The 25926-nt window shown below is 44.1% G+C and overlaps 1 protein-coding gene across 5 annotated transcripts in view; it reads left to right on the top strand.

Annotated features, from left to right (window-relative positions):
- The window catches only part of LOC138760610 (follicle-stimulating hormone receptor-like), a 186712-nt gene that overhangs the window by 99481 nt on the left and 61305 nt on the right, over nt 1-25926 (top strand). For 4 of the 5 annotated variants that reach the window (XM_069931378.1, XM_069931381.1, XM_069931382.1 and 1 more), the window contains 2 exons: nt 601-675; nt 19344-19418. In XM_069931378.1, coding sequence (XP_069787479.1) covers nt 601-675; nt 19344-19418 — 150 coding nt within the window. The remainder of the gene's footprint in view (nt 1-600; nt 676-19343; nt 19419-25926) is intronic. The other variant, XM_069931379.1, reaches the window with a different exon arrangement.

The raw sequence follows: 25926 nt of genomic DNA, 5'->3' as shown, positions 1-25926 counted from the left end.
GGACAATAATGGCACCAGAGGTTTAGTCTCCTATCAACAGATCTGTGGGGGGGGGGGGGGGGGGCGGTGGGCATGTTGGTGCTCACCAATGGCTTAATCGAACCGGCATGAGAGGATCAGAGTGACATCATGACATCGCAATGCGATGATGTCATTTGGAACAAACTGGGTTTTAAAAAGCTGCATGTGACTGTTTAGAGTAAATGACTTACTTATCATCGACTCAACTATATCTGATCATTTTCTCATTCATCATTTTGCACTGTGACACAGTTACTACACAGGTATGATTATAAAATCAAAAGAGATTGATGACATCAAAGAGCAATAAAAGCCTGGTTAATTACTTAGGATGGCATTTGTTATTCCTATATTTCTAAAATTTATCTTTAGATTTACCTTTTCTTCCTATTACATTTCCAAACTTAATTTGTTTGAAAGAAAATGAGTGGATGGGTATATATTTTCTTCTTAATGTTCTTTGATAATTATCTTTATGGAAAATTATAAAATACTGAAATGTGAACTGTGGAAATATGGGTTGCTCTATCTTCATTGTTACAATTTTTAATTCATCTCTTGTTTTTCCCCCAATGACAGTTGGGTGTTACACAATGAAGTTTTGGAGAATATTGAAAAAAATACTTTTGTCAATCTACCAAATCTTAATGAAATGTAAGTAAATGTAAAGTGGATTTTGGTTGAGATTTATAAAAAAAGTGAATTTTTTTTGTAACTTCCCAATTTCAGCCATATTGTATGCTCTGTTTGTATAACTGTCTATTAATGAAGAATATACTGTGTATGCTAGAAATTATTAAGCTTGGTCTCTGCATTCTGCACTGGGGTGTCCCATTTGGTACTCGTATTGGCATCTGACTAATTAGTTCAGCATGGACTGGGGACCAGTCCTGAAGTTTCATTATCAATAGCAGAGATTTCTATTTGGAAGTGTATTTACCCATGTAACAAAACAGATACTTTTAATTATGAAACTTGAAATAGAAGTAGTTCTGGACCAGGTCATTTTGGAGATGCTGCTATTTGCATTACTTGCATGCTTTCTTCATCATGATTTTTTACAACCAAGGCCCTTTTTTTGAAAAGAATATCCATTGGATGCAATGAGTTACAATTTTTCAAACTGGTTTTGTTTATTTCAGATTAACAGCTATAAGTAGCAAGTGATTGATTCTGTTGAAGCCAACTGCATAGATTGTGACATTGTAACGTTCTCAAAAGATTTTATTTCTTCACAAGACAACTCAGTTATAACTAGTAAAATTTTGAAAATTACCCACTGTTTCATCCCTCAGTGCACTGAAGAAAATACTTCTTGTCTACACAAAAAATATTTTGAAATTCTCTTACAAATGCTTACCTTGTTTTCTTGGGCATCATATCTTCTACCTGAACCAGGCAATCTTTAGAAGCTTTCTGCACTACAGCATTGTGCTAAATGTGCAACTTAATCACAAGTTCCCAACCTTACCCCAACGTAAGAGTTGTTCAGCATGGAAAAAGACCCTTTAGATCAGTGATTCCCAACCTTTTTTATGCCCTGCACCTCTAAAATATTTTAATATGTTCTTGCACCCCCTTAAAGTAATAATTTATTTAAGAATAAAGGTGAAGGTGACCAAAACAAATTTGTATAATCAATTTTTAATAATATATAAACAAAAATGAAACATGGAAAAGAAAAAATATTACCACAAATTAAAAGTTGTATAAACCCTACAAAAAAATTAAATTTTCAAATTAAAGAACTAATGTTCAAATGTTCATAAGCCCATTTAAATTTAATGACTCTTTGTTCCTGTTTATTGCTTAAGAGATTTTCAAAACATGGCACCTTGTTGCTGATAGCAGTCCGCGTGTTTGCCTGTGCACCCAATTGAGTTCTAGATTTTGTCTTGATTGACAAAAGGGCACTAAATCCAGACTCGCATAAGAATGTCGTCGTGAATGGGATGAGCACAGTTTGAGCTTTCTCACAAAGTCATGGAAACATGTCCATTGCCGAACACCAATATTGTTCCAAAGTTTGGCTTTCAAACTGCATTTCAAGATCACGATTTGTGCACAGTTCAAGAAGATCTTCCTTCAGCTCTTCATCATCCGACATATTATCCAAATTGAAGGAGTATGGATTTATTAAAAAAACTGGAATGCTATCTCGCACCCCCTGGTTGGAAAACCCTGCTTTAGATCAACTTATCCATACTGACCAAAAATATCCCACCCACACTAATCCCTCCAGCCTGCTTTTGGCCCATGTCCCTGAAAACCTATCCCATCCATTGATCATCTGAATTTTATTAAATGTTTCTTAACAACCTCCTTTAGAATCTTGTTCGATGTATTCACAACGCTTGTTGTAAAAATGTTAACCCCGCCCCCACCAACCCTCACCTTTAACGGGTGACCTCTGGTTCTTGATTCTCCTATTCTGGGCAAAAGACTTGGTGCGTTCTATTCCGCTCATGATTTTGTACATACTCTCATGGTAGTATTAAACTATTAAAATCATTAAACCTTTAGAACCAAATATTACAAGTGTTTGAATTATCAGGAGAAACCTTGTCAAATTGAATAACATTTGCAACACTTTTACTTCCCTAAAGGGAAGCTGGCAAGAAAATGGCAGCAAAAGATAGGCCCTCAGCTCCGCAGATCTCGAGTCATTTTTTGCCCCAGTTTCCTCCCACCCAAGAAAATGGCAGCAAAAGATAGGCCCTCAGCTCCGCAGATCTCGAGTCATTTTTTGCCCCAGTTTCCTCCCACCCAAGAAACTTACCTTAAATTCCCAAATGATGGTCATTTGAATTGGGGCATACTAGATCCATCAGCGAAGTGCAAAGCTGAGAGACAAAAAGTGTAAGTCGCTCCTCTGTTCAGCAAGTTACAGAACCCATAAGTACTGATGGTGAGTTCAGGGACAGAGCAAGAGTTCAGTGTTCCTGCTGTACTCATTTGTTACAGTGTACAGGCATGAAACATGCTTACAACATGCTTGCTGCAGTTCTCCACTGATCAAAATGATAAGTCGCTTCTTATTTGATTGCAGCAAAATTGGCAAAACTGATGAAAAATTTGCGCCAAATTGTATTTACTAAGAAAAATACTATTCCCTTGAGATTCGAGTGAAATATATTGTATTTGCATATCATAGCATACAAGCTCTGCCATAAGTTAGCACAATCAGGCTGCATTTAAACGGGATTGCTTAAAAGCTGCATCATTAATAGTCTTTGATACAACTGATAACATTTGATGAATAGATAAGAAAATGAATTTATAATAAAGACTAAGTGCCACTAAATGTATATAGCCCGGACAGTTAGTTGTAGTCTGCTTCTGATTATCATTTCATTCACTTGTGTCTCAGCAGGAATGAATTCCAGACAATTTTCATTGATCAAGTTTGCTCTATATTAATGCACTATTTCCATTACTGTTAATTGCTTCTCCTCATTACAATTTTCCCCTTTCATCTTATATTTGTGTTGACTGTAGCGTTTGTTGAAGATGGTGGAACTCAATTAATCCACCAACTGAATACTCAATCTACAATGAAGGGCACAGTAACAGGATGCTTTGAGAAGAATAATAGAATTGAACGCAAATTTATGTCAACCAAGGTTGACGAAACAGCTGGGGCTCCTTGAGGATATGAATTATAATATAGATAAGATATTGATGAGGGTCCACACAGGAGGTAAGACCACATGGAAATGGAGATAATGGTATTGACTGATAATTGATTATCAGACACAAAACAAAGAGTGGAAATGAATGGAATGAACTCAGGCAACAGACTGGGATACTTGGGTTCAGCAGGAATTAGGGCCCAGCTTTTCATAATCAATATCAAGGCTGAGAAGTGAGAGATGATAGTTCCAAGACCTGCTGATGATAGGCAGGGAGAAAAATGTGAAGGAGCTTTAAAGGAGACATCGACATGCTACGCAAGTGCAACTTGTGAATTGGAAAATAATGTGGGGGGGAAATTAGAGAATGTGTTAAATGGTGAGATAACAGGTGGTGTTGATGTGCTTCTACACAAGTCTCTAAATGACAAAATGCATATGCAGCAAGCAATTAAGAACCAAACAAAATCTGTCAGCCTTTATAATGAGAAGAGTTCAATCAAGAAGGATGGTTTATTGTAAAGTGGCTTCCTCTGTGTCAGTGAGACCTTGTGCAGAACATCTGCACTCAGTTCACGACGGCCATCCGGAGGTGCCAGTTGCAAGATATTTCAACTCCCCTTCCTATTGCTCCACCAACCTGTCTATGGGTGATACTGAGTTTCATGTTACCCGTCTATCCTGCTGCTTCTCTGATCTATCATCCTGGGGTCTCCTCACTATCACAATGCGGCCAAATGCAACTTGAGGAACAGGACCTCACGTTTTATTTGGCCATGATGTGATGCAATCTGCAGGACTCAATATTGGAAAGACAAGATACTTCACCCACTGGTATCTGGAGCAATTAACAAGTAGCAAGAGGAGCTCAACTGCTTGAGCAAAACCTGTGGGGTAGTGGGGGGGTAAGGGAAGGAGGGTGAAAGTATTGTCAACATTTCAGTTTGAGGCTGTGTCAGGAGTGTCAGAATGTTTGTTTTCTTTTTTTTCTCTCTGGGAGTAGAGGATGCTGCCAACCTGACTTGTTGAGCTTGATCTCCTGCTTTGCACTCTATTGCTCTCACACATTCTTTTGTTGATATTTTTAAAGACCAGATAACCATGTGTACAGCTTACACAAATTTTTTGTCATCATGTTTTTACGCTATGTGGTGATATGGATATGTAACTGCCAATTGATAGCTGGCCCTGAAGTATAAGAAAGCCCATCATTCCTCATTCTACAGCTTTAGAGTTATTGATAGAGCCTATCACCCTATCAGAGGCATCCTAATGTCCCACCCTGGCTGTCTTCTTTTTTCATCAAACCAGTTCCAATGGATTTTGTAACCTGCAGCATTGACTCCATTTCACTTCCCATGGATGCAGCCTGTCCTGCCGAGTGTTCCTGTACTTGTCCTTTCCTTATTTTAATTGCTCGACTAGTAATAGATGCACAGATTATAATCATCAAATTCCTTCCCTAATCCTTTGTATCTCAAACATTTTCTTTTATTTAAGACATTCCTTGGAATCTACTTCCTTGAATAAGTGTTTCCTCATCTTTCCTGTTATCTCCTTGCATGGAACACGTAAAGTTTGGTTGGATTATGCTCTGTGAAGTGCCTTGGGATGTTTTGCTATATTAAAGGTCCTGCATAAATTAAAGTTATTGCTATTCTTCTTGCAGGTTATTGATTCCTCCTGGGACTTGCTTTGAGTGTGAATTTTTTTAAAATCGTGCAAAAGATCATAGAAATTCAAGTTGTGATAAATGTAATTCGTGCTTAAAAGACAGCGATCTTCTCTAAATTTTGCTAATGTGAAAATATTAATTGAATTGTGCTGAGAACAGCAGCACCAGAAAACAAAGCTCAGGCCAGTAAGTCTATTTGTTGCCTGGCTGATTCATGGGCATCTAATGAGTGGCATTTTTGTCAATCGAGGACTGGGTTTGAATGGATGACTCTGCCACAACCAATATGCTTGTCTGCAAAGCATTGGTGGCCCAATTGTATGTAAATATATTTTTGAATGTATGCTATTTATAAATTCTTAAAGTCACTTTTTATTTGATTTGTAATGCAATCCGATATATAATCAGCTTGAGATATTGAAATGAATTTTCACCAACCCATGAAGAAATTGATAGGATAAATTCAGTGAAATAATTGGTGGTCTAATCCAGTTCCCCCCCCCACCCCCCCACCCCATATGTAGGTTACTAAGGTAGGTTGAAGTTACTACCATTGTCTTCACTTTCCCAGTGGCATTTTAACATCAACATCATGAAACTCAGTTGCAATTGGCCTGAGCAAAGCCTACAAGTGGGCATGAAGGAAAATAAAGCATCCTCAATACTTGCAAAAAAACACATTGCTTTTGCAAAATCTGAAATACTGTCTGCACAGAAAAAAAACTAATCAGGTCAGTCAACAGTTGTGGAAAGAGAAACAGTTAAGAATCCAAGTCAAAGACCTTGCAGACTGAATTGCAAAAGAGAGAAGTTATCTCTTTAGATTTTCTAAATGTTTATATTATGCCAATATTTTTCAAGACATTATTTCATGATTCTTGTTGACTATTAGAAATAATTAGAGAGTAGGAATATGGACCAGAAGTAACATTGTTTTTGGTGCATCCTGCAATTTATAGTGCAGTAAGATACAAATCCATAGAATAAACAGAACTTTACACACAGACATTTGTAACTGGGTCTTGCACCCCTTTAACTTCGAGGATTCAAGCTGGGTATTATCCACTTTTCGAACACTTTGCTTACCTGTGTGAATGTGTTGAAGGTGGATTGGGGTGTCTGAATTGATCCGGATTTTATCCGCCAAGGTAGTTAGTGTCACAGGCAAAGCAAGACCATCTAAAAGGGTGAGCTGTGTAGCTAGGTGAAACATGAAGAGAAGGTGATGTTGTGATGACATCTTATGTGTGCAATGTAAATCCATCGACCCCGGCATAGAAAATGCAAAAACTAGATCCACAAATCCCAACTCCCTTTTCGACCATGCTTGGTTTCCATTTCCATCCCCACCCCAGGGTTTTCATTTCACCCCCACCACCCCTTCCATCCCCACTTCTGGCTTCTTATTCCACTCCCACTCCAGCTCCCCCTTCCATCCTCTTGGTCCCCTTCCACCCCTCCCATCTCCCCCTTTCACCACCCCCCCAGCTCCCCCTTCCACATTCTGACCCAACCCACTTTTCACCCAACCCATCTCCCTGTCCCACTTTGCTTCCATCCCACTCCAGCTTCCCACTTCCATCAGCTCCCTCTTCTATCCTGCCCCACCTCCCGCCACCATCCCCAGGCTCTCCACACTCAGATGTGGCGACAAAGCCCAGACAGCATAAGTTCAGATAGGAGAGGTTGAAGAGATACGAGAGCAGGTGGTTGCAGACCAACAGGATCTCGGTATCGACTGGATGGGCAGTGATTGGAGCTCTCGACACCCTGACTGCTCACACATCGGAGCTCCTGACTCCCCAGCCAACCGTGCATCTGAATTCCCAATGCCCTTTAGCATCCTCATCATCCAGCGATTAATTTTACTGCAATGCTTCATTCTTCAACCCCAGTGTGGCTTCAGCTGTGGACATTGCAGTAATGTTTTTTTTTCCTCTTTAAATGGCTTTGAAATAAAGGTTTTAAGAACAAAAAAACTTTTTTTTCCCAGTGTGAATGACTTTTGAATAAGGTTTTAAAAATGTAAAACTATATTAGGGAAAACACAGAACTGTACAAGGGAGCTGCATTATCTCACTAAAGGCAGTTTATTCATATGTAAGCATACAGCCAGCTATCACTAGTCCTCATTTCAGTAACATCCAGCATCAAAAATTTACCATAGACCTAAACTTCAGTTAGAAGTTACAAAGCCCAAGGAAGTTCAGCATTGTGGACAATTCTATGCTTCTATTATGCGTCAAAGTAACTCGAGGAATCTATAAAAACAGAATTCACCATGATTGTGTATAGTGCAATGTTGCTGCCCAGCACTTACGTTTTATATCACACTAGACACCGACACTGCTGTGGTATACACCCTGTCGCTTTTGCTCCACGAATCCGGCTTACTGTGTAAAAGGTCTCACTGACTGACATTTCTTTTATTCTGTGTGAACAAGCAAACTGGGTTCCAGAGACAGGTCATGTATACGGCAATATCGTGGCTTTTCGGTGTGAAAAGGGTATTATATTCACACTTAAGGGTCTTATAGCATTTTAGAACATTGCACATACAGAAAAGGCAACTGGTCAATTCTGTGCAGACAAAGTACATCTTTCATCTAGTATTAAGTAGTTTGTTCTTTCAGTTGAGAGAGGAGCTAAATTTGCAGAATAGATCGCAGCCAAGATGCTGTGATAGATGTTTTGTGGGCAGACATATCACGCAGTACAAGTAAGAAACCATAAAAAAAGTAGAGTTACAGGAAGAGATCAGTTGATTTGGAACAAAGGCAGCGTCACTTACAATGTTCATTCAGGAAGTTTACAAAGTGAATGAAACTGTCCTTGAATTTGGTTATGTGTAATCTCATTTGAGATTTTTCTTCCTGATTGGAAGGGGAGTAGAGACGGTGGCTGGAATTGAATAAGATTTTTATTTAATGTGTTGGCTGTTTTTTCAAGACAGTGTCAAGTATAACTAAATACAATCTGCTTGTGTAAGTCAATGGATTGAGCAGTATCAGTGGAAGAATGCCAATGTTTCAACCTGGAGTCTTCATCAAGTCTGGAAATTCAGACCAGTGAAGCCAGTGCAAAGAATGACAAAGGTCTCTCAATGATGGTAAGAGAGGAAGTGTTGAACTTCTTGCAATTACAGGGGATAGTACCAAGGATCTCAGAGAGGTGAGTGGAGAGGGATGAGTAGACAAGGGAATCATGGAGAGAACTAACCCTGCAGAAGGCAGAAAGGCATGGGGAGTGATAGGCATTTCTGACAATGGGGCCTAGTTACAACTGGCAGAAATAATGGAGGTTTGATATGCTGAAAGTGGAGGAAAGCTGGTGGGTGCCATAGGAACCCTATGTCTATTCAGAATGAACAAACAGAGGAAATGCAGGAGTTGGCTCTGTTGACCACCCCAGCTCCTGGTTGCATGCCACTTCAACCCTCCTTCCCATTCCCCCACTGACCTTTCTGTCGAGGCCTTCTCCACTGCCAGAGTAAGGCCCAACCTGAACTAGAGGAACACCACCTCATTCTACTTGAGCATCCTACAACATAATGGTAGGGACATAGAATTTCCCAATTTCACATTGTGGAAAACCACTCTTATACCATGATTGGCTGCTCTTGACTGGACACACCTCCCAAGATCAATCCTACCCATAACCCCTTGTATGCCACCTTTTAAATTTTGCTCTGATCAGTCAAGGAGGCGGATGGTTGTTTGATAGTGTTCCTGTCTTTAGCTATTAAAAGTCTGATTGTTTCACTACTCAGCCTTTTGTAAATTATTGATGCTGCATCAATTTTAATAGCTAAAATTTTCAAAGAAATATGGAACAATACCTAAAACCAGAGAAACTTGACATCAAAACCCCCCCACCACCCCCCCCCCACCCACCCTGGTCGCTGGATGCCCTGAACACCTTTGAGCTTTGGCTTTGAAAACATTTTGGCGGCATCTGCGGGCACCATCACTATAGACTCAAATCAGCTGAGTACTCCTTTTGTGGGTTGGTCCCCAAGTTTTTCCCTTGATCAATAATACCAACTCCTAGCAGGCAGCGATGGAGATCGTCAAAGCCCAATATCGCTGGAAGTTTAACGAGATCTATGCCAGGCATCTCCTAGCTACCAAAAAACAGTGCCCTGGTGAGTCTAGCGCTGAGTTTCTGCAGGCCCTCCAGATGTTGTGTAGAGCCTGTGACTGTAAGCCCATGTCCACTGCCCAGTATTTCAACAACCTCATTAAAGTCGCCCATGTTGCCAGCCTCCGCTCCGGGTTCATACGCCAGCAATTACTGGAGCAAAAGGTACTTGATTTGACGAGGGCAGACAAGCTTACAGAGACACTGGAAGTGGCCCTCCAGAACTCCGACGACTACTTGATTACTGCGGTCATCATCCCACCCCATGAGTGACTGGTCCCATACACCTTCCCACTACTCTCATGACCTGACCTCGGCTGCCATTATGGACTATCTCTCCAATTGTTACTTTTGCAGGCAGGGCACACACCTGAGGAAATACTTCCTTGTCAACCCTTGCCGTGAGATCCAGTAATGCCACATGCAGCCATTCATTACCCCAGGCATCGCAATCGGTGCCATCTTCCCTGCACTCCAGCTATGTCATGTGAAAATGATGTGAGATGCCATTTTGGACAGCACACAATCAACATCTTCCCTGGCATACGACACCACAGGGAGTCGAGGCCAGCCACCTTGGGGTTGAGGGCAGCCATTTCAAGAACAAGAACACCTAACAATTTCGGACACTGAATCCATCGCACTGATTCAGGAGTCACCACACAATCTCACCAGGTCCAGGATGGATGTCCAGGTAAACGGGCACATTCTAAAATGTTTATTCGATAGCGGGAGTACTAACAGTTTCATCTACCCCAACACCGCTAAATGTCGGTCCCTTAAAGTACAGCCCGCCAAACACAGGATCTCTCTCACGTCCAATTCATATTCCGCGGCCATCCATGGGTCTTGCATAGTGACGCTGACTGTTGGAGGTGTAGTGTACGATCACTTCACACTGCTTGTCATGTGTCGGCTCTGTGCCCCCTTCTTACTGGGGATGGACTTCCAGTGCTGACTGCAGAAGGTCACCTTCCGATGGGCCTTCCCCACCCCAACCCCACTGTCTTCAACAACCAGTTTTCGGACAGCCACCTGCACGCGATGTGTGGCCTCTCAACCCTCTAGGTCAAACCCTTCCCCCATTGTTTGCCAACCTCACCCCAAGCCAGTAGCCACCAGGAGTAGATGGTACTGTGCTGCTGACAGGACATTTATCAAGTCGGAGGTCCAGAGATTATTGGGCAAGGGTATCATCAAGGCCAGCAATAGTCCTTGGAGGGACCAGGGTGTTATGGTCAAGAATGGGGAAAAGAATAGGAAGGTCATTGAATAGAGCCAGGCTATCAACTGTAGATGCAACTCGATGCATACCCCTTCCCCACATGTTCGATACAGTCATCCAGATCGCACAGTATCAGGTGTATTCTGTGAACTACGTGAAGTCGGACTACCACCAGCTCCTGATCTGCCTAGAGGACTGCCAGTATATGGCATTCGAGGTGGACAGCTGTCTCTATCATTTCCTCTAGGTTCCTTTTGGCATTAAAATGGGGTCTCAGTTTTCCAATGGGAAATGGACTGCATGGTGGGCCACTATAATCTACAGGGCATTTTCCCCTACCTCGATAATATTACCATTTGTGGCCACGATCCGCAGGACCATTATGCTAATCTCAACAAATTTGTTTACACAACGAAATGCATGAACCTGACCAATAACAAGGACAAATATGTCTTCCGGACAGCATGATTGACCATCTTTGGCTGTGCTGTTGACAATGGCATCATTGGCTCAGACCCTGACCACATGCATCCATTGATGGAGCTTCCCCTCCCATATACAATAAAAACACTAAAGAGATGCCTCAGATTCTTCTCTTACTACATTCAATGGTTCCTCAACTATGTAGATAAGATTCGGTCAAAGCCACAACATTTTGCCTTTCAAAAAGAGCACAGAAGACATTCGAACAGGTCAAAAATTACATCCACAAGACAACCACAAATGCCATAGACCACACATGTCAAACTCTGGCCAGCGGGCCAAATTTTGCCCGCGATATAATTATATTTGGCCCGCAAGATCATTTCAAAAATGTATTAGAGGTGGCCCGCCCTGCAGCGAGAGCCGATGCTGTTTTTTGGTAATGTCACCCCCACCATCCTCCCCCTTCTTTGCACATCCTTCCCCATTGTAACACGAGAAATTGTAACACGAGAAGTCTGTCGATGTCATCAGCCAGCAAGCCGGTTGGAAGGCTCCCCGCACAACCAGTCACTTCTCCCACCTGTCGAGTGGTGCGGCGGATGAGCGAGCACCTTTGATTTCCTGTCAGCGCGACGGGCATGGCAGGCTGCGCACAGCCCCCGGGCAGCGTGAGCCCCACGTGACTGGCACCGGACAGCCCTTCCACAGTGCGAGCGCACTTCTCCTGGTTGCCACGGCCTTCAGCGCTTGCACCCGCGCGGACCCCAGGGACGGCTGGTTCGGCCCTGCACGTGAAGAGAGAGATGGTGGCTGTCCGCAAAGGCTGATCGGCAGCGCGCTGGGCCTGAGTGGGTGGGTAAGCAGGGGAGGGCAGAGGGTGTAGGTGAGGAGTAATGGGCAGGGGAAGTTATGGTGGTGCGAGGGGTAGTTAGAGGGAGGGATGAGTAGAAGGAGGGGTGCATAGGGAAGAGGTAAAAGGGGAGGGGCAGGGCGAGTAGGGGAGGGGTGATTAGAGGGTGAGAGATGGGTAGAAGGAGGAACAGGTTGAGGGGAGAGGCAGTAGAGGGGCGTGTATAGGATGGGGTGGGTAGAGGCAGAGCGAGTGGAGTGAGGGGTGAATAGAGGTTGGGTAAAGGACAGGTCAGGTAGAGGGATGGTGGATCGAGGGTGAATAGAGGCCTAGAGCCTGAGGAGTGAGCAGGAAATGCTGAGTCCTGATGCAGGCCAAAATGGACACAGCCTGTGAATGCTGACTACATCTCCACAGGGACCAAATATGTTTCCCTCAGGTCAAGCAAAGGGTGAACTTGAGCTACCTACTCCTGACCTGTAACATTATCCTCCTAAAGTTATATCCTAAAGTTTAACATTACATATGTTGAAAGAAGAGAAAACATGCAGATGTTGTTGAAAATTTTCAATAAATATTTAGTTCGGCCCTCGACTTAGTCCAAGTTTTTTATTTTGGCCCTCCGTGAATTTGAGTTTGACACCCCTGCCATAGATGAACCAACATAATTCCAAGTGGAGAGCGATGCATCTGACTCTGGCAGCCACTCTCAACCAGGCAGGCCCGTCGCCTTTTTCTCTCCAAGGCCCTGAAATTCGCCACTCCTTCATTGAGAAGGAGATCCAGGCCATCGTGAAAGCTGTATGCCACTGGAGGCACTACCTTGCTGGGAAACGGTTCATTCTTCTTCCAGACCAGCAAGCGGTCACATTCATGTTTAATAATAAACAAAGGGGCAAAGTCAAAAATGTTAAAATCCTCAGGTGGAAAATTGAACTGTCTACTTATAACTATAAAATCCTCTACAGACCTGGAAAACCTAACGAGCCCTTGGAAGCTTCTATCGCTTGGAACCTGTGCTAGTCTTCAAATGGACAAACTACAGGCTATCCACAATAACCTGTTATCCCGGAGTTGCTAGATTTTTCCATTTTGTCAAATCTCAGAATCAACCTTATTCCGTTGTGGAGATTCAGATAATGACAAGAAACTACCAGGTCTGTGTCGAACGCAGGTAGAACTATGGTTTGCAACTTGGCGTGTAGGAGGCCTGCCTCTGCATAATGATCACTGCACAGGGACCAGCTGCATCTTGTCCAGATGTGCTGGCTTCAGGCAGTCCACCATGAAGATCTCCTCCCTGTCGCTGACCTGCAAAGTGTATGTCAGTGGATCACTTTGTTGGTTCCCTCGCAGTGAAGCTGGAGTGGTGCTCTGTGAATGCCCCCGAGCACAAACACAAAATCACAAGACATTAAATCTGTACACGGGTAGGAGGGTTGCTGTGTCTGGACAGAGCTGGGGGGGCTAGGGTATCTAGTTTCTGATGGAGGCACTGCAGGTTTACATGGGGTCCTGGGGCTGTTTTGAGGACAGGGGTAAGAACCGACCTGGCATTGTGAGGATCTCACTGTAGAGCAGTTCAGTGGTAGAGGCCTGCAGGTCCTCTTTGAGGGCCATGTGAATGCCCAAGAGGACCCAGGGAAGCTCATCCACCCAGTTTGGGGCCATCAAGGAGTGCTATCAGGGAAGCCTTAAGGTGGTGGTGGAACTGCTCAACCAGACCATTGGACTGGGGGTGATATGCAGTAGTGTGGTGTAGGTAAGTGCCCAGGAGTTTGGCAAGGTCTGACCACAGGGACGATGTGAAATGGACTCCATGGTCCATGATGATGTGTGATGGAATGCCAAAACCAGTGATCCAGGAGGAGAGGAATGCCCTGGCACAGAAATCTGCGACTATGTCAGAGGGGAAGCGCCTCGGGCCACCTGGTATGTCAGTTCACCATTGTGAGGAGGTATCACTGCCCCCTAGAGACAAGGAGGGGCCTGACAATGTCCACGTGGACATGCTGGAAACGACGCCTAGTGGGTTTGAACTCCTGAACTGGCGGCTGGGTGTGGGTCTGGATCTTTGCCAGTTGGAGGTCTGAGTATGCACCTGCCCACTCCGTGACATATTTGTGTAGGCTGTGCCAGATAAACCCGGTGGAGATCATGTGGACTGTGGTGCAGATGGAGGGTTGAGTCTAACCATGTATTAGGTGGAACACTTCCTTTCACCATTTTGCTGGGACCACTGGCTGAGGGATCTCAGTGGAGACATCTCAGAGGATAATGGTCTTCCCATTGTCGAGGGGCAGGTCTTCCAGCTGAAGGCCAGTCAGTGCTGTGTGGAAACAGGCTGTGTCTGGGTCCATCTTTTGATTGTGGGCCAACTCGTAATAGTCTACACCTTGCGACAAGGGGCAGATGGCCAGCCTGGAGAGGGCATCCGCAACAAAATTATTTTTACCCGATAGGTGGCGTATGTCGATGGAGATTTCGGAACTGTATGACAGGTGTACTTGTGCTCGGGTGGGTGCAAGTGGTGACTAAGGCAAATGGCTTCCATGTATTGTCCATGAACTGCTCCTATCGCTATTGCGGATAAATCGACCATAAGAGTGGTTGGGGCCTCCATCGGTGGTTATGGGAGCATGGCCGAGTTGGCGAGGGCATCTTTCATCTTCTCGAAAGCTGCCATATCATTGGTGGTCCAATGGAGTTCTTTCATGGAGGCAGAGAGGAGGTTGGGGGAAGGGGGGGGGGGTATCGCATAATAGCAGCAGCCTGGGAAATAAACCTGTTGTAGAAATTGACCATTCCTACAAATTCTTGCAGGCCTTCAAGTGTGGTAGCCTGAGGAAACTGATGAATTGCCTCTACCTTGTCTGGGAAGGGCACTGTGCCTTCCTTGTTTATACGGTGGCCCAGGAAATCTATTTGTTGACATCTGAATTCACATTTGGCCAGATTGATGATGAGGCTGAACTGTCGTAGGCAGGAAAAGAGCTGGTGGAAGTGGGTGACATGTTCCTCAAGTGAAGCACTTGCCATCAAGATGTTGTCCAGGTAAATGAAGAGTTAGGGCATATCCTGCCCTACAGCATCCATTAGCCACTGGAATGTTTGGGCTGCATTTTTAAGGCCAAAAGGGGTGATACATCACCTAGGAGGACTGTTATTTGGTGGTAGCCTCTGATGAGGTCAACCTTGGATAAAATACAGGCACCATTGAGGTTGGCCATGAAGTTCTGTATGTGTGGGACTGGATAGCAGTCAGGAATGGTGGCGTTGTTTAAACTCCCGTAGTTGCCACAGGGTCTCCAGCTACCATTTGCCTCCAGTACCATATGTAGTGGTGAGGGCCATGGGCTTTCTGACCTGCGGACAATGCCCAGCTCTTCCATGCAAGCAAACTCCTCCTTGGGGAGCTTGAGGTTGTTGGGTGCCAGTTGACAGGCCAGAGAGTGAATGGGTGGACCCTTGGTCGAAAGGTGGTTCTGCACTCTAGGGGGTAGCTGAGTAATTGAAAACTGTGGTCGCAGGATGGCTGGAAACTCAGCAAGGAAACATGAGAAGTGGTTTGTAGCCATCTCCACCATGGCAAGGTGAGTGACCTGCTCATTTGAAATTCCAAGGGGAACAGTTAGAAATGTCACTGTATGGACCAGCCATCTGCCCTGTAGGTCAATGAGGTGAGAGTGCATCCAGAGAAAGTCTGCTCCCAGCAGGGGCTTGTCCACTGCGGCCAAGGTGAAATGCCAGTGGAAATCCGTATCTCTGAAATGCAAGGGAATACATTTGCACCCAAAAGTGGAGATGGCAGAGTTGTTGGCTGCACGAAGGGTGGGGCCACGCGGTCTCATGCGCATCTCAAGGGATGTGGGTGGAATGACATCCATTTCAGCTCCTGAGTCAATGAGGAACCTGCGACCCGAGATGCTGTCCCACATATGGAGTAGGCTCTTCCTTTGGCCAGCTGCCATGGTCACTAACTATGGCTGTCCTGCACATTTCAGGGAAACAAGCAGGGTTGACGGCATTTTCAAGCCTCTGCCCCACCAACCCCCCCCCCCCAGTGCTGGTGATAGAAGCACAGGCTGCAGAACTTTGAGTCTGGCGAGCGGGGTGCTTCTCTGCCAGTGGGCTTGGTTTGCAGGGTGGCTGCTGTGGCGGTTTGGTTAGTCGGAGAAGGGCCTCTGGATTTTCACGTTTTGTGCGGCAGAGGACATCAGCCCTGGCTCCTACCTTCTAAGGGTCGCTGAAATCGGCGTCAGTGAGCAGGAGGTGAATGTCCTTGGGCATTTGCTCCAGGAAGGCCTGTTTGAACATATGGCAGGGCTAATTGCCTTCCGTCAGTGTGAGCGTCTCTTCCATCAAGGCAGTGGCATGCTGTGACCTAAACCATCAAGAAGCCAGAGCTATCATGGCATGAGAGACCATAGGTGCCTATTAGGAGGTTTTTTTAAGGCTAGGTATTTACCCTCCTCTGCTGGCACTTCGATTAGGTAATCTACACAGACAGCGGTCTCTTGGTTGAGGGAACTGACAACGTAGAAGTACTCGGTGGAGTCTGAGGAGATTTGCTTCATCTGGAACTGGGCCTCCGCTTGGCCGAACCAAGTGAGGGCCAGTTGGTCCAGAATGTGGGTAGCTTGAGCTCTACGGTAGCGACTGCTGCAGGATCCATGTAGTGAGAGTCTTCAGAATGTGGAGACTCGTCGGGGTCACCAACTGTAGCGTGCTGGTTGTGAATGAGTGAACAAACTGGAGACACAAACTGTGAGCTCTGAGGTCTCAGCAGGAATGTTTAAACTTCACACGCTTGCTTTTCAGCTATGCAGCTGGCCTCTGTGTACACTCTGCCGCTTGCATCATGCTGATACAATCGCGCACGTGAACTTCCATGGAGCGGATGAGATGGGAACACATCGCCATCTCTGCTATGACTGCTCCACTGGCCGTGCCTTACAAGTGGGGACAGTTCGTCGCGGCACATTTGTGCGTCGCCACAATTTTTCATTAGTAGTCTTTTGATGGTCCTGGAGTAGTTCATTAAGGCTCTGTCATTATATGGAACACTATGAATTCGATGAAGAGTAGTGTTTTTATTTTGAGGATAAATAGGAAGGAAATGCAATCACATTCTTGACATGGGGAAGAGAGAAATATTTGAAATTAGAGTTAGAACTCTAGGCTGTTTGAAAATGTAGACTTGCCGTTTGTGTATTTTTTTTTAAATTGTCTGGAATGCGACCTTTGGAAAAAAACATTCAAATTTCAGGAATGGGTTTCTGTCAGGTCCTGTGTAATGTTTTTCTTATTATTTATTTAGTATCTCATACATTGTCCATGACTATAGGAGAGGAGATGGCCTCCTAGGCCCTGTGCTGCACCTTGATGTCTTCTTTTGTACAGTGAGGACATTGAGACCCCATTTGCAACAAGCCTTGTCTACAAATCAGAGGGGAAAAAACATAAATAAGATCATTAGAGCCTAGTGATCAATTTTAGACCTTATAAATTTCACATTTTGTAGTGATTCATTTGCATGCCAAAGTTTCATATGGATCCATATGCTATCTGAAACCTATAAGCACATAGGGGACCAATCTGCCCATTGTCAGATTCAAGATGAGCAATCCCTTTCACCTCATTTCCCCTCTTCTTATTTCCCTGTATCCTTGTAACTTAGCCCCCTGCACAGTTGTCCACCAACTCCTCAATCTTTGTGCCATCAAGTAAATTAGAGAGAATAGACCATAGCCAAATCACCTTAGCAGACAGGCAGCACATAAAATCAGAATCAAACCCAGATCCCATATGCTGCGAGACAGCAGCATTAACTGCTGTACCCCATGCTGTCCCAACGTGGAAGAATTTAAGACTGGGTCAATAGACCATCAAACATAGAATACATGCTTCAGCACAGAAACAGGCCCCTCAGACCATGATGTCAATCAAACATATGCCGGATTAACCAAATCCCATTTGCCGGCACTTTAAATTAAATGGTATTGCACAAACCACTAATGCATACACACCATATATAGTATCCTATGACCATGTCCTCCTTTGCAATGGCCACCCTATCATATCCCTCTATTCCCTGCATAGTTTGGTGTCTGTTCAAATACCTCTTAAATGTCACTCACATATCTGTATCACCACCCCCTCCAGGAGTGCCTGGCACTTTCTGTGTAATGTTGTGCACAGTGTGGGCAAGATGTGATAACAGGCATGAAACAGGTAAAAAAGAAAGAATCCCACTTACCAAAGAGTGAGTCTAAGTTTTCATACAAGTTTGCATCTTTCATGTCAAGCCATGCATATCTATACCACTTCATAGCACACTTTCAGGTTGCAAAATGGAAGAGAAAAGAATAAAGAACTATTCTTCAAGGAACATCACCTGGCAACATAATTCACACAGCTTTGAACAGTTGAATCACTCTGACAACATCTTAAAACTACTATTAAAATTCCAGAGATAATTCTAGGAGCATTAACTATTGAAGCACACATTGAAAATCCAAGTAGATTTCATATATGATTCCTTATCTCGCTTGGAATACCATGTCCTGAAGTTTGGACTTGAATTTCCAGTAAGGGTGGAAATTCAGTAAATTGACTCCGAGACAAGAATATATCAAGAATTTTACAGCCAATTGTACATTTTCGAAGTGCTGTTAGAAGCGCAAGAAACTGGATATTAAGCATCTATTTCATACATAAAATAACAATCTCCTGAAGGAACTCAGTGGTCGAGCATCACTACAAGGAGTAAAATAATTTTATTTTTTATTTAGTTCAGAGACACAGACTGGTAACAGCCCCTTATGACAAGCCCAGGCCACTCAATTACAACTACATGGCCGTTTAACTTTCTAACCCCACACATCTTTGAAATGTGGGAGGAAACCTCCTAGTCTCCAGAAGAAACCTATGTGGACACAGAAAAATTACAAACTCCTTACAGAAAACATTGGACTTCAACCAGGGTCACTCGGGTTGTAATAGAGTTGTGATAATCATACTGCACTACTTTGATGTTTTGGGTCAGAACCCTTCTTCAAAATTGAGAGTGCAGAGTGGAGAGAGCCAGTGCAGTGAGGACAGCGTGGGAGGGTTTATAATAAAATACATTATAATGAAGAATATTCATATTTAATAATTAAAAATATCCTTTAAAATATTTGACACCATTAGTGCAAAATAAAGCTAAATCAAGAAAGTATAAATTTTCTGATCGATAACAGGTCATCGAAATATAAAAAATATCTTGAATAATTAAAATGTTTTCATCAGGATTAATGACATTTTTCATATATAAAATGTTATTTTTTTTCTGCTGGGAACAGACAGAATAACAACTATTTTTTTTTGCAGAATAATTGATAAAGCAAAACATCTTGTGCACATTGATCAAGGAGCATTTGGAAACCTTCCACGCTTAAGATACATGTAAGATACTTTAATAATCTTTTGCCCCTGTGCAATGGGAGTACAATAAATAGGCATTGTAGTCACTGTACCTTTCATGGTAAGGTCATTCTTAAAGATGATGAACCTTAACATTGAACAAAAAAGATAACAGATATTCAAATTTATAAGCAAACAAAAGTAATGATTCTGATATGTATGGTGCCAGAGAAAATCATGAAAGGTTGAAAATGGGCCAAGGAACTGGAGATGTAGAGGCTTTGTCAAAATTATTGGTGACTACCTTTTCACAGATTTTCTTCTGTTTCCACACAGCAGTCAGCTATTTCGGCACAGAGTGAAACACAAAAGTCTGCAGACACTGTGATTGTAGTAAAAGCCCAAGAATGCTGGAGGAGCTCAGCACATTGCAAGACCTGCTGAGTTCCTCCAGCAATCTTGTCTTTTTGTACTCAAGAAAGAGAATGTTGAATGATGGTTGAGAAACATGGAGAGTAAAACTAGCTAATGTGGGCATTCTCAACCAAATATATCTGCTTGATTTTGGTTCAAGCTATTGTGAATTGATCTCTATAATACTGCCTCTCAACATTTTTCTAATATACAATAGATAGAATTTAACATTATTAGAGTATCAATGAGTAAATCAAACAGCAACTTCAGATAACCGCACAAGACCAGATCAATGCAGAAAGACAAGAGTTGCTGTCAAAATTAACCATTTCATAAAAGGTGCACCATTGAAATACTTGGAACATTATGTTGTGCAGGGAATTTATGGTGCAACGTTATAAAATATTGGTGAACCCATAACTGTTTACAGTTAAAGTTGCCACACAGCAGAAAGAATGTGATTGGACTAGAGAGGATTCACTCTGATCTTTCCTGGAATGGAGTTTTACCTTGATAAAGTAGGAATGTTTAAGCCTGTCCTTTTTTTTCCCCTTCAGAGTAGATAAGGGTGAGTAAAAATCTACAAGAGGTTTGCAAAATGATGTGGGACATGGGTAAGATGGTAGGAAACTTTCCCCGTGCAGAAGAATCTACAAGAGTCTAAAATTATGCAGCATAATTTCAGCAAGGATCTTAGGAAGTATTTCAACACCCAAAAGGAGGTTGGAATCAGCCCACCCCAGTGGTAAGTTCACCAATCACACAATCTTAAGCAAGTTCACTGATCTGGCATGTACCAATCCACATAGCTGCTGGGTATTGGGGGTTTTACTATATATGGATCCATACTGACTCCTAGCAAAATAATCCCATTATAAATATGTGGCATATTTAGCAAATAAGTCATGATGGGTGAGAGTTTGCTAATAATCAGTGATTTTAAGAACCAAGGGGGTCAATTTTTCTTGAAAACTCCTATATAATATCCTTATAGAACATTACAGCACAGAAACAGGCCCCTTCGGTACATCTAGTCTGTGCTGAACTTTTTTTGTGGCCTAGGCCCACTGATCTGCACCCAGTCCATATCCTCCAGACCTCTCCCATCCATGTACATGTCCAAATTCTTCTTAAATCTTACATTTGAGCCCATATTCACCTTTTCAGCTGGCAGCTCATTCCACACTCCCACCACTCTGTGTGAAAACATTTCCCCTCATGTTCCCCCTAAGCTTTTTCCCTTTCACTCTTAACCCATGTCCTCTGATTTGTATCTCACCTACCCTTAGTGGAAAAAGCCTATCCATATTTACGCTCTCTACCCCCTCAATATTAAATACCTCTATCAAATCATTCTTCTATGCTCCAAGCAATCAAGTCCTAACCTGTTTAACCTCTCCCTGTAACTCAGTTCCTGAAGACTAGACAACATCCTCATAAATCTTCTCTGCACTCTTTCTATATTTTTGATATCTTTCCTATCGTTAGGTGGCCAAAACTGCACACAATACTCCAAATTCAGCCTCACCAATTACTTATACAACTTTACTAGAACATCCCAACTTGATACTCAATACTTGGATTTATAAAGGGCGATATGCCAAAAGCTCTCTTTACAACCCTGTCTACCTATGATGCCACTTTCAGGGAATTGTGTATCTGTATTCCCAGATCCCTCTGCTCTACCACACTCCTACCATTTACCATGCATTTCTTTTATTGGTTTGTCCTTCCAAAATGCAACATCTCACACTTCTCTGGATTCAATTTCATCTGCCATTTTTCAGCCCATTTTACCAGCTGGTCTAGATCCCTCGGCAAGCTTTGAAAACCTTCTTTGCTGGTTCACAATGCCTCCAATCTTAGTGTCATGTGTGCAAACTTGCTGATCCAATTTACCACAATGGTCCCAGCACCAACTCCTGAGGCACACCACTAGTCACAGGCCTCCAGTCTGAGAAGCAATCATCCACCACTACTCCCTGGCTTCTCCCGTCCAGCCATTGTCAAATCCAGTTCACTACTTCACCGTGAATACCTACCATCTGGACCTCCTATGTTGGGGCATGACAAAGGCCTTACTAAAATCCATGTAGGCAACATACACAGCATTTCCTTCATCAACTTTCCTGGTAACCTCCTTGAAAAACTACAAGATTGGTTAAACATGACCTACCATATACAAATCCATGTTGACTCTCCCTAATCAGTTTCTGGCTATCCAAATAATTGTGTAGCCAATCTCTTAGGACACCTTCCAATAACTGGCATGACGTGCCAGTTGATGAAGGAGACAAAGACGATGTGGTCAAACAATAATCATGGCTTTTATTAGCAGAAACTCATGGTAAAATAATGAAAGACAATAGGTGCATACACAATTATACCCAAGGGGAGTGTCCTTAACAGTAGAGATAATGCACAGCCAATGTTAGTACAGCAAGGCTCGCCAGAGGGGAGACAGGCAGCTTGACAAACATTGACCACATGGCATCAGGCTCATCTGCCTATAATTTCAAGGGTTACTTTTGGTGCATTTTTTAAAACAATGGAACACCATGAGCTACCTTCCAATCCTCTGGCACCACACCTGTGGCTAAGGATATTTTAAATATTTCTGCCAGACCCCCTGCAATTTCTACACCAGTCTCCCTCAAGGTCAGAGAAAAATCTTTTCAGGCCCTGGGGATTTATCTACCCTTAATTGCTTTAAGACTGCAAGCACTTCCTCCTCTTTAATCAGTACTTCTTGTTCTCACTGCCTGTTTTCCTTACTTCCCACAACTCTGTGCCAGTTTCCTGAGTGAATACTGATGAAAAAAAATTAAGATCTCCCTCATCTTTTCTGGCTTCATACAAAACCAACCACTCTGATCTTCAAGGGGACCAATTTTGTCACTTACTATCTGTTTGCTTCTAATATACCTGTAGAAACCTTTAGGATTTTCCTTCACATTGTCTACCAAAGCAACCTCATGTCTTCTTTTAGATTTTTTCTTGGCTTTTCTTGCATTTTTTTTTTATATACTCAATTAAGTACCTCACTGCAACAAGTACTATGTTGCCTATTCCCTGTTCTTCCAAACCTGATCCACAATATCCCTCAAAAACCAAGGTTCCCTATACCTGTTAACCTTGCCTTTATTTCGGACAAGAACATACATACTCTGTACTCTCAAAATTTCACCTTTGAAGGTCCTCCTTCACTTTTCCTTGCCCGAAACCAACTTATCCCAATCCACGCATTCTATATCCTTTCTTATTTCCTCAAAATTGCCCTTTCTCCAGTTTAGAATCTCAACCTGAGGCCCAGACCTATCCTTCTCTATAATTAACTTGAAACTAATGGCATTATGATTACTGGACCCAAAATGTTCCCCTACACATACTTCTGTCACCTGACCTGTCTCATTCCCTAAAAGGAGATCCAGTATTGCACTCTCTCTAATTGGTATCTCTATATATTGATTTAGAAGACTTTCCTGAATACATTTGTTGGGCACTACCAATTTCCCCAATAACCACAAGGACAAAGACTGAGGGGAATGATAGGCTTTATTGTATAGAAGACTTGATCCAAACTGGGAAGTGCAGGGAAGGGAGAGGTGGCCCAACTTTTATGGCCTGATCCCAGGGGAGGAGTCCAGGTGAGAGTATCATCAGGGGGCAGGCCAGCCTGAGCCAATTAGCCCACACAATCCATACCATTACATTCACCTCCTCTTTTTAAACAGAACCCCCCCTCCCCTCTTTGACTCAACAAGAGGGGTGAGAGAAGGAAAAAAAATTGGTACAGGTTTAGCCGCACTGGTGATTTCCTCCTGCAGGACTGCCAGAGGGCAGGCATGTCTGAGCTCTGCTGAGGTAGGGAAGCTGTCCCGGGAGGGCAGGGGAAGGAACAGTCTGGGTCAGGGTGATGCTTGAGGGCTCCCAGGAGGAAGGGGGATTTGATGCCTCCCGGAGGACCAACTCCCGGAGGCTTGGCCTCCAGTATTGCGCTCCCATGTGGGGTGGTCAGCTCCATGGGATGGGCTGTGGCAGGCAGGGCTGTTTTGGGATCTCTGGCCCTCACCAGGTCTCGGATAGGCACAGTGTCCTCGTGGCCATTGGGGTAACTCACAAATGTGTATTGCGGGTTGGCGTGTACGAGGTGTACTGCTTCCACCAGTAGATCCATCTTATGTCCCCTCATGTGTCTCCATAGCAGGACCAGCCCTGGGGTTGCCAACCAAGGAGGAATGGAGTCACTATTCACCGATCTCCTAGGGAAAGCAAACAAACATTCATGCAGGGTGATGTTAGTCACAGTGCACAGGAGTGATCAGATGGCGTGAAGCACTTTGGGAAAAATATCCTGATAGGGGTACACTAGCATGTTTTTGGACTTAAGGGCCAGGAGCACCGCTTTCCAGTCGGTGATGTTCTCCCTTTCCACCTGACCATTACCCTTGGGGTTTATAGCTGGTGGGTATGCCTCTGGCCAAAAAGTACTGTCGTAGTTCCTCACTCGTGAATGAGGTGCCCCGATCGCTGTGAATGTACTCGGGGTACCCGAACAGTGTGAAGATACTGCGCAGCACCTTGATTACCATCGCTGAGGTCATATCCAGGCAGGGAATAGCAAAGGGGAACCTGGAGAACTCGTCCACCACCGTCAGGAAGTAGGAATTCCTTTTTGTAGTGGGTAGGGGGCCCTTGAAATCAACACTGAGCTGTTCATGAGATGTTTCTTCTCGGGCCGGTAGAACTGCGGCTTACATTCAGCGCACATTTGGCAGCGTCTGGTCATGGACCAAACATCCTCAATGGAGTACTGTAGGTTCCGAGTCTTGATAAAGTGGTTTAACCTTGTGACTCCAGGGTGGCACAGACTGTCATGGAGGGTCTGGAGACAGTCAAGATGCATGCTGGCGCACGTCCCCTGGGATAGGGTGTCTGGGGGATCATTGAGTTTACCTGGTTGGTACAAGATGTCGTAATTATAGGTGGAAAGCTCGATCCTCCACCTAAGAATCTTGTCATTCTTGATTTTACCCCGCTGTTTGGTATTAAACATGAAGGCCACGGCCCTCTGGTCTGTCAGCAAGGTAATGACACCGGTAGTGATTACCAGCTAGGTAATGACACCAGTGGCGCACCGCCTCAATGTTTTCTTGGGCCTCCTTCTCGACCGAGGAGTAATGTACCTCAGGACCTTGCAGGGTGCAGGAGAAAAAAAGCTACTGGCCTGCCTGCCTGGTTAAGAGTGGTGGCCAGTGCGAAATCGGAGATATCGCTCTCCACCTGAAATGGGATGGACTCGTCCACGGCATGCATCGGGGCCTTTGCGATGTCTCCTCTGATCTGATAGAATGAAGCTTGGGCTTCCTCCAATAATGGGAAAGTTGAGGACTTAATCAGGGGGTGGGCTTTATGAACGTAATTTGGCACCCATTGTGCTTAATAGGAAAACAGCTCCAGGCACCTTTAGGGTGTTTGGGACTGGGAGCTCCATAAGGGGTCGCATGCGGTCAGGGTCCGGGGCAATGACACCATGTGCCACGACACAACCGAGAAGGGCCAAAGAGTCTGTGTTGAACCTTATTGTATGTGCAGTTGAGAGACTTGGCTGTACGCAAGAACTTTGCGAGGTTCGCGTCATTGTCCTGCTGGTCGTGGCCGCAGATGGTGACATTGTCAAGATATGGGAACGTCCCCGTCAGCTTGTGCTCCTCCACCATCTGATCCATGACCCTCTGAAAAGCAGAGATACAGTTAGTAACAGCGAAAGGCACCCGAAGGAAGTGAAAAAGTCTGCCATCAGCCTCAATGCCCATGTAGAGCCAGTCGCTTGGGCGAAGATGATATACTGACTTGAGGTCGATGGTTGAGCAGACTCTATATTGTGTGACCTTATTGACCAAGTCGGCTATCCGGGCTAGATGGTACGCATCCAACTGGGTGAAGTGGTTGATGGCTTGACTATAATCAATCACCATCCAGGGCTTGCCTGCCCCTCTGACCATGAGGACCTGCACCCTCCATGGGCTGGAGCTAGGGGCTATTATCCCCTCCGCCAAGAGTCGCTGAACCTCAGCCAGGATGAACGCCATATCCTCAATGCTATAGTGCCTACTCTTGGTGGCGATTGGTTTAC

The sequence above is a fragment of the Narcine bancroftii genome, chromosome 4, assembly GCF_036971445.1.
Source record: "Narcine bancroftii isolate sNarBan1 chromosome 4, sNarBan1.hap1, whole genome shotgun sequence".
NCBI classification, from domain to species: Eukaryota; Metazoa; Chordata; class Chondrichthyes; order Torpediniformes; family Narcinidae; genus Narcine; species Narcine bancroftii.
Note: the sequence above shows the minus strand (reverse complement) of the source record. Positions and strands in the feature narration are given on the sequence as shown.